This window comes from Sus scrofa, chromosome 10, assembly GCF_000003025.6.
Source record: "Sus scrofa isolate TJ Tabasco breed Duroc chromosome 10, Sscrofa11.1, whole genome shotgun sequence".
Lineage (NCBI taxonomy): Eukaryota > Metazoa > Chordata > Mammalia > Artiodactyla > Suidae > Sus > Sus scrofa.
The window spans coordinates 49888733-49901823 of NC_010452.4; the positions used below are offsets into that span (position 1 = coordinate 49888733).

Sequence of the window (13091 nt, forward strand, 5' to 3'; positions counted from 1 at the left end):
CCTCACTATGAATTCTGAGTATTACATTATTTGTAAAACAGATAAGAAATATAATGGCCTTTTCTTCAAATATAGGGACATGATTTTCCTAGTTTGGTTAACTTGGATTCAGGAATGTAAATTAATGTTAGAAGTTTCTATGAGGTAAAAATTTGTATCTATATAATATGTTTAATTTTCATATCCAGACTAAAGTCAGAATCAGAATTGCTTCCTATCTTAGTTCTATGCTTTATCTTCTGATACTGATATCTACTGATTTTGAACTAATTATATCCTCTTTTATATTGATCAGAATAATGATGATTAACTGTATATATTATCGTTATAACCATTCCCTTTACATATACACATAGCTTTATTATGGCAGATACCAGGCCTGTAAGATTCCTAAAATATCTTACCCAGAAAAATATTATTTCATTTAAATTGTAAATAGACATTTTATTATCTTCTAGCAAAATACTGTATGTAAACATTCAACAAACAATCGCCAAATATGGGGGAGACAGAAAATAGGAATAAACTCATGCATTTATTTTTGACATCTGCCAAAGAAAACTAACATTTACCCCTGGTTGACTGAGGGGAGTGACAACAAAATAATAAAGGATGTTTGTATCTTTGGAGGCTTAGCTTAAAACAGCCCAATAAAAGCAACAGAAAAATTCCTATGGAATTTTCTTTTCCTAATTTTTCAAAAAACCGAAGTGCTAGAAAAATAATCTGTGTTTTGGCCCCAACTAATCATGTGATTCTTCCAAGTTCTCCAGTTTCTCAGTCACAGAACTCTTACTAAGTAGCATGGCTTTGTGTTTGTGTCATACTGGACTGCCAAAGAATTTCTAATAAATTATCTTTAGGGAAAAATAAATTAGAAATTTTGTGCAGAGTGCTCTAGAGACCAAGTCTGATATATCACAGTAACAAAATTATATAAAAATACCTTTCCTTTTTCTCCAACTAAAGAAATAAGAGAGTAGCTACTGTTCATCAAATGGGGACACACTGATAGGACAGAAAGCAGAAGGTCTCTGTACAAAGAAGCTGCCTTTATATCACTTCTCCTTGTTTATTTCCTTGATGACATTTTCTGAACACAGCTATACACCTTTGAAAAAGAATGGAAAATCTCCAAAAAAGTTTGCACTTCATGTGTTATTACTGTCCTTTTCATAATATTGTTTCCTCAAAACCGTATTAGGTGAAATTCTTTTAGGGTTTGTGAAAGGGTTTGGCAAGGCTTTTAGGAAAGTCCATTTTAATGCTAGTGGGCAACGGACAAGACAGTCAGACAAAATGAGTGACCACATACCAACTGCTGTCATGTAATCCCAGCGCTCAACGAGGCACATATTGAAGATGAGGTGATCTGAAGTCTGCCCTTGGCCAATGAGTGAGATCTGCCTCTCCAAATTCTGGCAAACAGATGAAGTCCAGCCAACGAGAAACCAAAACACTACCAGGAGTATGACTGCCAGCATCCTCATGACCCGTCCACCTGTCATGTATGGAATCCGTTGGGCTGTTCGTGAAAGAAATACCTTCAAAACCCTGGAAAAGTAAGACATCAAAATGTTGAAGGTAAACTAACAACCAGGAAGTAAACTCTAAAATATCTTATTTTTCTAGTGAAATTTAAGCCAACTCCCAAATTGATTGATGCAGAGTTTTCTTTTTTTTTTTTTTAAAAGAAACAGTGCTGCTTATGCTTTTATTTAATGTCATTCCAGTTTACACATATCCTGTATTAGAGGTCAGTGAGTCAATAAGTTTGTACAGGATGGAATTCTTTCGAGTATGTCTTAATATTTCAAGGAAAATTCTCAGGACCTTAGAAAGATCCACAGGCAAACACTGCTCAGAGTTTCTGAGGGATCTAAAAATAGTCCTGAAAGTGAGTAGCAAGATTTTATGATATTATACTAAGCCAAAAATTTCCTTAAACCAGTTGTTTTTACATTATAATATTGTAAAAAATATTTTATGAAAATCATTTTATATGCCTCTCTTTATAGTCATTTTATCACATTGCCAATAATAATAATAAGTATGAAAAGAGTAAGAGGGGGTATTTAAATATCCCTGAATAAGATTATTGCATAAGGAAAAAGATATGGATATGACCTATGAGAAATGTAGGGATTTTTAAAACTGGGTTTTTTTTTTTTTCCTGTAAATATGACTGAAATGAATAGCTAGGGTTAAGAACTACTGAAGTAGAGGCGGTCTAAGGACTGTTCCATCTCTAAATATGTTAAGAGGACAAAATCCAACCCTATTATAGGGATCTTTCTGGCCACCCTTTCTTTAATTTCATCTCCACAATATTCTTAGCTGATTTTTAACTTCCCACTCTTATTCTGATGTTTTAGGTCACAAAATTGTGACCTGACACAAACTACCATGAGTGGCTTATGGTACTATAAGGGTATCCATAATTAATTTCCAAAAGGCAGAAATTAATTCAACTTCCCAACTTCTATTTTTTCCTCCATCTCATTCTTTCAACACTTTAAATGAGGTATTTATATGAATTCTGCATAAAATCATCATAAATCTTAAAATGAAACAAATATACCTGGAACAGCCTGGATGTATTTATTACACTATTGTTTTCTCTCTATGTAGACCTTTGGTAGCTCTCCCTGAATTAACACAACACATCCAGTAAAGAAAGTTACTTTCTAGGAGGTTCTCATTTAGTCTTTAATCTTATTGTTCTTCAGGAAACACACAAGAAGTTATTTAATTCTGAATAAAATATTTATCCTGAATTTTTATGTGGAATGGTGTTGGAAATGTACAGGCATAAAATTAGAGTATGAAAAAAGATCACTTTAACTACTCACCATTTAACTACAGAGGGTCCCCAACTTAAAATGGTTCCATTTACAACTTTGTGACTTTATGACAGCACAATGATGTGCATTCAGTAGAACCTGTATTCTGAACTTTGATATCTTACCAGGCTGGTGACATGTGCTAGAGACTCTTTCATAATGTGGTGCAGGGGCAGTAAGCCTCAGGTCTCAGGTCTCAGTCAGCCATGCAATCACAAGCGTAATCAGCTTACAGCCATTCCATGCCCATTCAGCCATGCTGTTTTGCACTTTATGTAGTCAATAATTTACATGAGATATTCAATATTTTATTATAAAATAGGTTTTGTGTTACATGGTTTTGCCCAACTTTAGACTAATTTCAGTGTTCTGAGCACGGTTAAGGTAGGCTGGGCTAAGCCATGATTTTCTAGCAGGTTTGGTGTATTAAATGCATTCTCGGCTTACAATATTCTCAATTTACCATGGGTTTATCTGGATGTATCTCCCGTGGAAGTCATGGGAGATATGCAGTTCACCAGGTTAGCAGTTATTCTCTGTACCCCATGCAGAATATGTTCAGTACCGCCCATGTCATGCTGAATACCAGCACTGGCAGTGAATGTCGTGCCTCAAATACTTCTGCTCCAACTAGTTGAATTGCTACTTGTAAGAATCAGTTGTACTTGTCCCCAAAATTATGTCCACTTTTTGTCATTTTTTAAAAAGCTGAAGTAGGGTTGATTTGTAATAGTATGTTAGTTTCAGGAGTACAACATAGTGATTCAATATGTTTACAGATTATACTCCATTTAAAGTTATTCAAAAATAATGGCTGTATTGCCCTATGCTGCACAATATCATCCTTGTTGGCTGATCTATTTTATACATAGTAGTTTGTATCTCTTAATCCCATACCCTTATCTTGCCTCTCACCCCTTCCCTCTCCCGACTGGTAATCATTAGTTTATTCTCTATATCTGTGAGTCTGCTGCTCTTTTGTTACACATATTCATTTGTTTTACTTTTTAGCTTCCACATTTAAGTGATAACACTTGTTATCATTTTATATAATTTAACTAAATTTATGATGAAATTTAGTTAAAGGAGACCTATTTGTATAACATCTGTTTTGAAAGCTTCAAAAAGATGTGATAAATGTGAGTCGCTGAAGGAAGCTATTAATTTAGGGGAATGTGAGGAAATTTTAATTTACTGGGGCAGTCGATAAACAAAAATCTAGAATGTGTTTATACTCAGATTACTTCAAAAAACTTCTTTAGATCCTACTTCTATTTAAAAAACCAACATTGTGAACAATAGATAATACATTGCAGTGATTTATGGTAGAAAAAGAATAATGCACTCTAAATGTTAGATCCACAGTAAAAGAAGAGGCCTTATTTTAAAAAATATTGGTGAATGATTGTGTTTTAAATTATAATGTCTATACACTTCTTAGTTTTTTTTTTTTTTTTTTTTTCAAAGCCGCAGTTATGGAACATGGAGCTTCCAGGCTAGGGGTCGAATTGGAGTTGGTGACCTACACCATAGCCACAGCAATGCAGGATCTAAGCTGCATCTGCAATCTACACCACAGCTCGTGTCAATGCCAGATCCTCAACCCACTGAGCAAGGCCAGGGATTGAACCCGCATACTCTTGGATACTAGTCAGGTTTGTTAACACTGAGCCACAACAGGAACTCCTTTAGTCTCTTATTTTATTTTATTTTAGTATTTATTTTTGCTTTTTAGGGCCGCACCTGTGGCATATGTAAGTTCCCAGGCTAGGGGTCAAATCGGAGCTACAGATGCCTGCCTACACTATAGCCACAGCAGTGCGGGATCGGAGCCATGTCTGCCACCTACACCACAGTTCACAGCAACTCTAGATCCTTAACTCACTGAGCGAGGCCAGGAATCAAACCCGCATCTTCAAGGATCCTAGGCAGGTTCATTAACCACTGAGCCACGAAGGGAACTCCAGTCTCTATTTTAAACAATTTATTAATGAATTGACCAATTACTAGTCCATTAAGAAGGCTTCTATTATAATCAGCAGATCGAAATTCAAATAACTCTGTCCTAGGAATGAGAGAAATTTCTTGGAAAATTAATATTTTTGTCAGTGTCAATTTAATTTTCTGTAGGAGAAAACTGTAGCCACTATGTACACATAATTGTTTCTGGTTATACCTGGATGAATTCTAAATTTTGAATAACTAGGATTTCAAAAGACCATATGTGAACCATTTTTCTGGTCTTATGTATTTCAGCTAGGGCAAAAAGAAAAAGAGAATTGTTGCAAATTCTAGCTTGACTACATTTGAATATCTGAAATGTAATTATAATGAACATTTTTGTAGTGACAGCCATTCACTAAGTATCATGCTAGGCAACGTGGAAGGCATAAGATATGATCCCTGTCTTCTAGAAGCTTACAATCTAACTATAAGTATGTAAATCACTACCATATACTATTATATGTTGTTGTATGCAGCCAGTAAGTCAAGTAATCTAATACAATAGGTAATATTTGGTCTGGACCTCGATGGATATCAAAATGTAGAAATGGAGCAGAGCTCCTGCTGTGGTGCAACGGGATTGGTGGTGTCTTGGGAGCCTCTGGGATGCTGGTTCGATCCCTGGCCTAGCACAGTGGGTTGGGGATCTGATGTTGCCGCAGCTGCAGCTTAGGCTGTGACTGTGGCTCCGATCCCTGGCCTTGGAGCTCCATTTGCCACAGGGTGGCCAAAAATGACAAAAAAAAAAAAAGCAGAAATGGAGGAAAGTGGAGAAGATACAAGAATATTTGAAGATTTTCACATAGAAACTCTGAACTTCAAAGAGAGCAAAGAGTGAATTTTTTTAAATAACTATTTTTAAAATACTTCTTAACCAGATGCGTTTGTCATCTCCAGAGGAAATCTAGATGATCCCAGTTTGGTGACCTTTGGATCAAGAAATCCAACTTTTAAATTATCAGAAATTTTCATGTTTTCCAGATGACCCTATGGGTATTTATTGCAGAGTCTGAGAATTCAAGATTGCTGTAGACCCATAATCTCATTTCCAGGGAGGAAAATTCAAAGCAAAGCCCTCATGAGTCTCCTGTTATTGGTTTTACTGGCTTTCAAACACTAGAAAACACAGTAACACAACTCTGCACTGCAATCTAAGCATTTCAGGATATTGGTTTTTGTAAAATTGAATAAGATGAATTTTTCTAGGATTGCCTTAAAATAAAATGAGAAAATTCTGCTATATCTTTAAAAAATGAACTCTTATTAGTCTATATGGGTTTACTGCCTAGAAACCAAGTTCTAAAAATGAAATCCTTAGACATGCATTTATATGAAATCCAGATGTAGAAAAAAAATGCAATCATTAAACTTCTTATATAGATTACTTTTTCGACCAATTTTTTTCACAGATAAATCTTTAAGCTACCGTCTGTTAAGAAGGTTTCAATATTTCTGAAAGAACACAGTAACATATACAAGAGGACTGCAAACAAGTTTCCAGAATTTAATATAAAAAGGTACATTTAAAGTATATATTCAGTTCTCATTTTATTGTTTTTAGGGCTGCACCCACAGCCTATGGAAGTTCCTGGGCCAAGGACTGAATCCTAGCTACAGCCACAACCTATACCACAGCGCCAGGCCAGGGATCAAACCTACAGCTCTGCAGAGACCTAAGCCACTGCAGTTGGATTCTTAATCTACTGCGTCACAGCAGAAACTCCTCAGTTCTCATTCTTAATAGAAGATAAATCCATAGAGATTATGTTGAAATGATTTTTTAAAAACGGCAGCCTAGGAATTGGCTGTCACTATATGTCCGCCTCTCCTTTTTCACTTGCTACACGTTTCTAGTTTAAGCTCATGAAACTCCACTGTAAGGACTTGTACTTAGATTATTGATTACCTTCTTCAAATACCTAATTGATATGGTTACTCCTTATTTTGGCATGGCAGAAGCTCTTGGCTTCCATTATGTCACATTCTTTTGATTTTCTTCCTATTCCTCTGTCACCAACTTTTTAGTCTCAATCACATTCCTCTGCCTCAGTCCTCCCTTTATATGATAGAGTTCCTCATGGATCCCCTGAACATAGTCAGCTTCTATTTTTGCTCTAGGAAATTCTATGACCATGTTTCAGTATTCTATATGCTGGTGAGCCCCAAATCTGTATCTTTGGTTTAGATTACTCTCCTTAGCTCAAGATCTGCATACTCAGTGACCTACTGGACATCACCAGGTCCCCAAATAAAATCATCATTCTCTCCACTTCTCTCTCTTCTAACCCACTGTCCTATGTTACCTCTCTCAATGACTAGGACCACCTAACTGTTCAAAGCAGAAACCTAGGGATGAATGATATTTCTTCCTCATCTACATTCCAGGTTCCCAAAGCATAATTAAGAATTTAATTTCTACCTTTTTTTTTTTTTTTTTGGCTGTGCCCATGGCATGCAGAAGTTTCTGGGCCTGGGATCAAATGCAAGGCACAGCAGTAATAGCTGGTAGGCCACCAGGGAGTTACTACCTATTTTCTACCTCTTAGATATCCTTCAAATCCTTCTCTTTTTCTCCATTTTCACTTTTACTCTATAGCTCCTGGTCATCAAACTGTTTCTATCATAGCTTCCTAACCAGTCTCCTACTGGTCTTGGCCATCTTTAGTCCACACTCTACACTAATGCTACAATGATCTTCCTCATCTCCCCTTCGAGGAGTGGTGTTCCTCCCCTGTTTACGGTCCTTCACCCAAATCCTAGCTCCTCAGTATGGTGAAAGGCCTTTAGAAATTGGCTTCGGCAGGCCCATCTCTCACCACTCTTCTTTTCCAAGGGTCTTGCGGGTCCCTATGGATGACAGGCAGGTGTCTTCTACCTGCACCTTTGTCCTCAGCCTTCTGTACCACCCCTCCCCCATAGACCCAAACCCCTAATTTAGCTAATTCCTACGTAATTCCTTAATGGCTCAGTTGAGATGCCACTTGCTTTAAGCCAGTGGCTCCCAAACCAGTAGCATCAACACCATCTGGAAACTTGTTAGACATGGAAATTCTTGGGTGCCATCCTGACTTACTACATAGAAACTCTGGGGGTTAGGGCCCAGGAATCAGTATTTTAGCAAACCCTTTAGGTAAATTCTGATGAAGGCTACAGTTTGAGAGCTGCTGCTTTTCTCCACTCCTGAAAAGGTTTAAGATTGGTGAAGGTACCTTTCCAATGGGCTGGCTGCTTAACTTGTCAGATAAATTTTTGAGTTTTTGCTATGCTGATACCAAAATTTAAAGCATCTAGTAACAGAAAGTTTTTCATTTTCACAACATCTGCATTTGCTTGTGATTGAGCAGCATCTTTCTTGTTTACTAAAAAGGAATGAACATATACATCCTTAAGCCATCCAGTCTTCTGTTCTATTACATTAATTAGAATAATCCTAAAATCTTGAAATTATCTTTTTTCTTTTCTTTCTTTTTTTTAAAGTGCCACACCCAAGGCATATGGAAGTCCCCAGGCTAGGGGGTCGAATCAGAGCTGTAGCCTCTGGCCTACGCCACAGCCACAGCAACACCGATCTGAGCCACATCTGTGACCTACACCACAGCTCACAGCAATGCTGGATCCTTAATCCACTGAGCAAGGCCAGGATCGAAGCTGTGTCCTCATGGATGCTAGTCAGATTCGTTTCCACTGAGCCATGACGGGAGCTCCCTGAAATTCTCCCATTAGAGTTGAATTTCGATTAATTTTATTGCTTTCTTAGAAATTCTAGAGAATAAATGCTTGTGATGGGAGGTGATTTATAAATATAAAGACACTCAATTCTCGACAAAAAAAAAAGCCTTAAGAGTGAGCCACACCCAAGAGCTGACATCACTGCCTCTCAGTTTGCTTTCAATGGTCACAAGCCCTCATATTTATTAATATTTTCATTAATTTTTCAAAACTTCATTTTCAGAAATAAACTAAAACTACTTCCTGGCCATGGGATGGATTTCAGGTCTGTGTATATTAAGAAGGATTGGCATCACCCATAGAGAAAGTGATTTTTACATTTATCAGACATGAAGTTCTGTAAAATTATTGTGACTATATTAAGTTATTGCTATTGTAAGGAGGGAAACTCACAACTCAGTCTCCCAAATATAGTTTTTTTGGTCCATTTCAGTTACCTGATTGAACTCTCATATCCATGCTCATCATCCTTTCTTTTGACCTGATTGTAAGTAGATATAATAAGGAAGAATAATGAAAAAAATAAAGAAGAAAGGTTATAAGACTATTGCAAGTCAAATATTCAATAGAGCTAGAAGGAACTTGTGTGTGGATTATCTTTTCTGATGTCAGAAACAAAGCAGGTATGTCGGTCCTTACTACTTCTATTCGTCATTATACCAAAAGTTCTAGCCAGAGCAACTTGTCCAGAAATAAAATGCATCCATATTGGAATGGAGAAGTAACGTTATCTCTATTAGTAGATGACATGATTTTATATACAGAAAACCCTAAAGAACACACACAGACACATGCACACACACACACACACACACACACACACACACAATTTGAGCTAAAAACCAAATTCAGCAAAGTTGTAAAATACAAATTCAACATCAAAAAAGTCACTTTTATTTTTATATACTAGCAATAAGCAATCTAAAAATGAAATTAACTAAATATTTCCATTTACTATAGTGTCAAAAAAAATACCTAGGGGTAAATTTAATGGAGGTAAAATACCTGTATGCTGAAATCTATACAACACCATTGGAAGAAATTTAAAAAGACCCAAAGAAATGGAAAGACATTTGTGTTCATGGATTGGAAGACTTAATATTGCTAAGATCACAATATTCCCTAAAATTATCTATATATTCAAGTCTAACAAAATATTATTGTTAATAATAACAATATGGTACTAGCATATTGACAGATATATAGAACAATGGAATAAAACTGACCATCCAGAAATAAACCTCTGCATCTCCAGTCAATTAATTTTTGAAAACAGTGCCAAGACCATTCAATAAAGAAAGAATAATCTTTTCAACAAACAGTCCTAAGGACAAGTATATATCCAAATGCAAACAATGAATTTAGATCTGTACCTCACATCATATACAAAAATTAGTTCCAAAGGGGAGTTCCCGTCGTGGTGCAGTGGTTAACGAATCTGACGAGGAACCATGAGGTTGTGGGTTCGGTCCCTGCCCTTGCTCAGTGGGTCAAGGGTCCGGCGTTGCTGTGAGCTGTGGTGTAGGTTGCAGATGCGGCTTGGATCCCACGTTGCTGTGGCTCTGGTATAGGCTGGTGGCTACAGCTCCGATTCAACCCCTAGCCTGGGAACCTCCATATGCCGCAGGAGCGGCCCAAGAAATAGCAAAAAGACCAAAAAAAAAAAAAAAAAAAATTAGTTCCAAATGAATCAACAACCCAAATGTAAGAGCTAAAACTTTACATAAAATGCATAGAAGAAAAGAGACTTAGAAATCTTCCTGATCTGAGATTAGGCAATGATTTCTTTTCTTCTTTTTTTTTTTTCCTTTTTGGCTTTTTAGGGCCACACCTGTGGCATATGAAAATTCCCAGGCTAGGGGTTAAATTGGAGCTGCAGCTGTCAGCCTATACCACAGTCACAGCAACACCAGACCTGAGCTGCAGCTCTCAGCCTATACCACAGTCACAGCAACACCAGACCTGAGCTACATCTGCAACCTACATCACAGCTCGCAGCAACGCCGGATCTTTAACCCACTGACCAGAGCCAGGGATCAAACCCACATCCTCAACGATCCTAGTCAAGTTCCTTAGCACTGAGCCACAATGGGAACTCTAGGCAATGGTTTCTTAAATACCAAGGCTTATGTAACAGGAAAAAATAGATAAATTGAACTTCATAGAAATAAAAAAAATTGTGCATCAATGCTCACTATCAAAAAAGAAAAAGAAAACCCATGGAATTGAGAAAATATTTTCTTTCTTTCTTTCTTTTTTTTTTTTTTTTTTTTTTTTTTTTTTGCTTTTGTTAGGGTTGCACCCGTGGCATATAGAGGTTTCCAGGTCAGGGCCCGAATCAGAGCTACAGCTGCCGAGCCTTGTCTATGACTTACACCACAGCTTACAGCAACGCTGAATCCTTAACCCTCTGAGCAAGGCCAGGGATTGAACCTGAAACCTCATGGTTCCTAGTTGGATTTGTTTCCACTGCACCATGAAGGAAACTCCGGAGAAAATATTTTCAAATAATTTATCTGATAAAATTCTTGTATCTGGAATATAGGAAAACTCATACAATGCAACAATGAAAAAACAATTCAATTTTAAAAATGGAGAAAGGACTTTGAATTGTTTGTCTTTCTGTTGCTGCACTGTAGGACTTAATGTTGAATAAACATTTCTGTAATGACACATATAAAGGCCCAATAAACACCTAAAAATAATCTTAACATCATTAGTCATTGGGAAAATGTGTAAAAAGATTTTCTTCCTTTAAAATATTTAAAATACCTTACTGTATTTTACATATCCTTATAGGAATACATGAAATAAACAGATATAAATATCCTCATTAGGAAACCATCCATCCATTCATCCATCCATCTATCCTTCCATCCATCCATCTATCCACCCATCTATCCTTCCCCACAAAGTAAATATTTGGTACTAATGAGCGCAGCAGAGAAAAACGCTACGTATTGCACTGTATCCACAGTGAATAGTACTGAATAATGCATGAAATGAAAATCCCTAGTCTAGAGCCAGATGAAGGTTTTTTTGCAGCATGCTTATTCATTTTAAATATAGTACAAAAAAGTCTTTTGTTTTTTCTTGATTAGCCTTAGAAAAAGGAAAAGGCAATTTGTTTTCAGAAACCACATTACAGGGAATAGGAAAATGTTCTTCTGGCATTAAGTTTCTTAATCTCTTTCCACCCTCTTTCATTTAAAACAGCTCCTCATTTCTCCTGAAAACGTACTCGGCTTTTATGAGCTTAGCAATATTGACTTCCCAGGTTTCTTAAAACCAACCAACCAACCAACCAACAAACCAACTTAGCAAGTATCCTGTGAAGCCCCACATCCATGGAGGCACGAGGCGCACTAGATCTTTTAGATCTGTCCTGTGTCGCTAAGGTACTAAATGTGATGTGGTGTGTAGTCTGTTCTTCATTTTTGCCTATTTCAGCTCTCTTTTTCCTTATGATTCAGACTGAGCCAGCTAAAACCTGTCCCATTCTTCCTTCTTTCCTTCTCCAAAGAGAAACAAACAGTTCCAGGTTCAAAGAAATTGCATTTCAAGAATGGCCTGCCAATAAGGTAGGGTGGCACGACACTAGTCTGCCTGGAGTGCAGGCAGCAAAGGTCTGTAGAGAATTTAAGGCAATTCTAATGATAACTAAAAGTTGTTCTGCTTTTTATTACTACCACATGCTGAAGATTCTAAACAAGGTCAAAGATGAAACACTCCTCCCCGAAGGAGTGGAGTACTTTCACCCCCTCCCCCAACTTGTTTCACCCCTGTATTGCACTGTTGAGAAACAAAACTCTTGCAATTTTCTGTTGGATTGGTATGGTAGTCTTTGGCTGTGTGAGTCTCAAATGTGTGGAGAGACCATTAAAGACAAAGGTGGGGGATTGGTAAAAGTGAATGGAATCCTAAGTTCCCAGCCCAGGCTAATAGTATCACTTCTAATGACAGAGTAAGATTCTATTCCTTTTTCATATTTTCTTCCAGTTTTCAGAGCTACTACAATGCTGTAAACACTATAACTGATCAGTGAGAGACCAGGATACAGGAAAAGAAATGTTCAACAATTTTACTAAGCCTTGAGGGAGATGGCTGAGAGAAAACAAGAACTCAGGTCTTTCCTGCCTATCCTAATCTCAAGGGACTGGAACGGTTGTTTTATTTATCAGTATTGATAAATGCCTTAGGATTTTCTGCCTAGAGAGGAAATATTTGCTTTAAAAATTTTTGAAATAAAAAACAAAGTCTTATGAAAATGAAATGATAGCACACAAGGGACTTTATCCCTTAGCTCAGGCTCCCTTGATCCCTTCAAGCTCCTTTGGATCAGGTTCACCAAGGGCTGGTTCTTTAGCTTTCTCTTCAACTCTGGGACCTTCCCCATATCCTTCCAGTGAATTCCCTTTTTGCCTAATTTAGCCATAGTCAATGTGTATGGTTTGCAACTAAAATCCCCTACTTGAAAATACTAGAAAATTACATATATTCCAGTCTTGTGCAAGA

At 37.0% G+C, this 13091-nt stretch overlaps 1 protein-coding gene across 2 annotated transcripts in view; it reads right to left on the reverse strand.

Moving 5' to 3' along the window:
- GPR158 (G protein-coupled receptor 158) overlaps nt 1–13091 on the reverse strand; it is a 340437-nt gene that overhangs the window by 26421 nt on the left and 300925 nt on the right. For both annotated transcript variants that reach the window (XM_021064906.1, XM_021064907.1), the window contains one exon: nt 1316–1554. In XM_021064906.1, coding sequence (XP_020920565.1) covers nt 1316–1554 — 239 coding nt within the window. The remainder of the gene's footprint in view (nt 1–1315; nt 1555–13091) is intronic.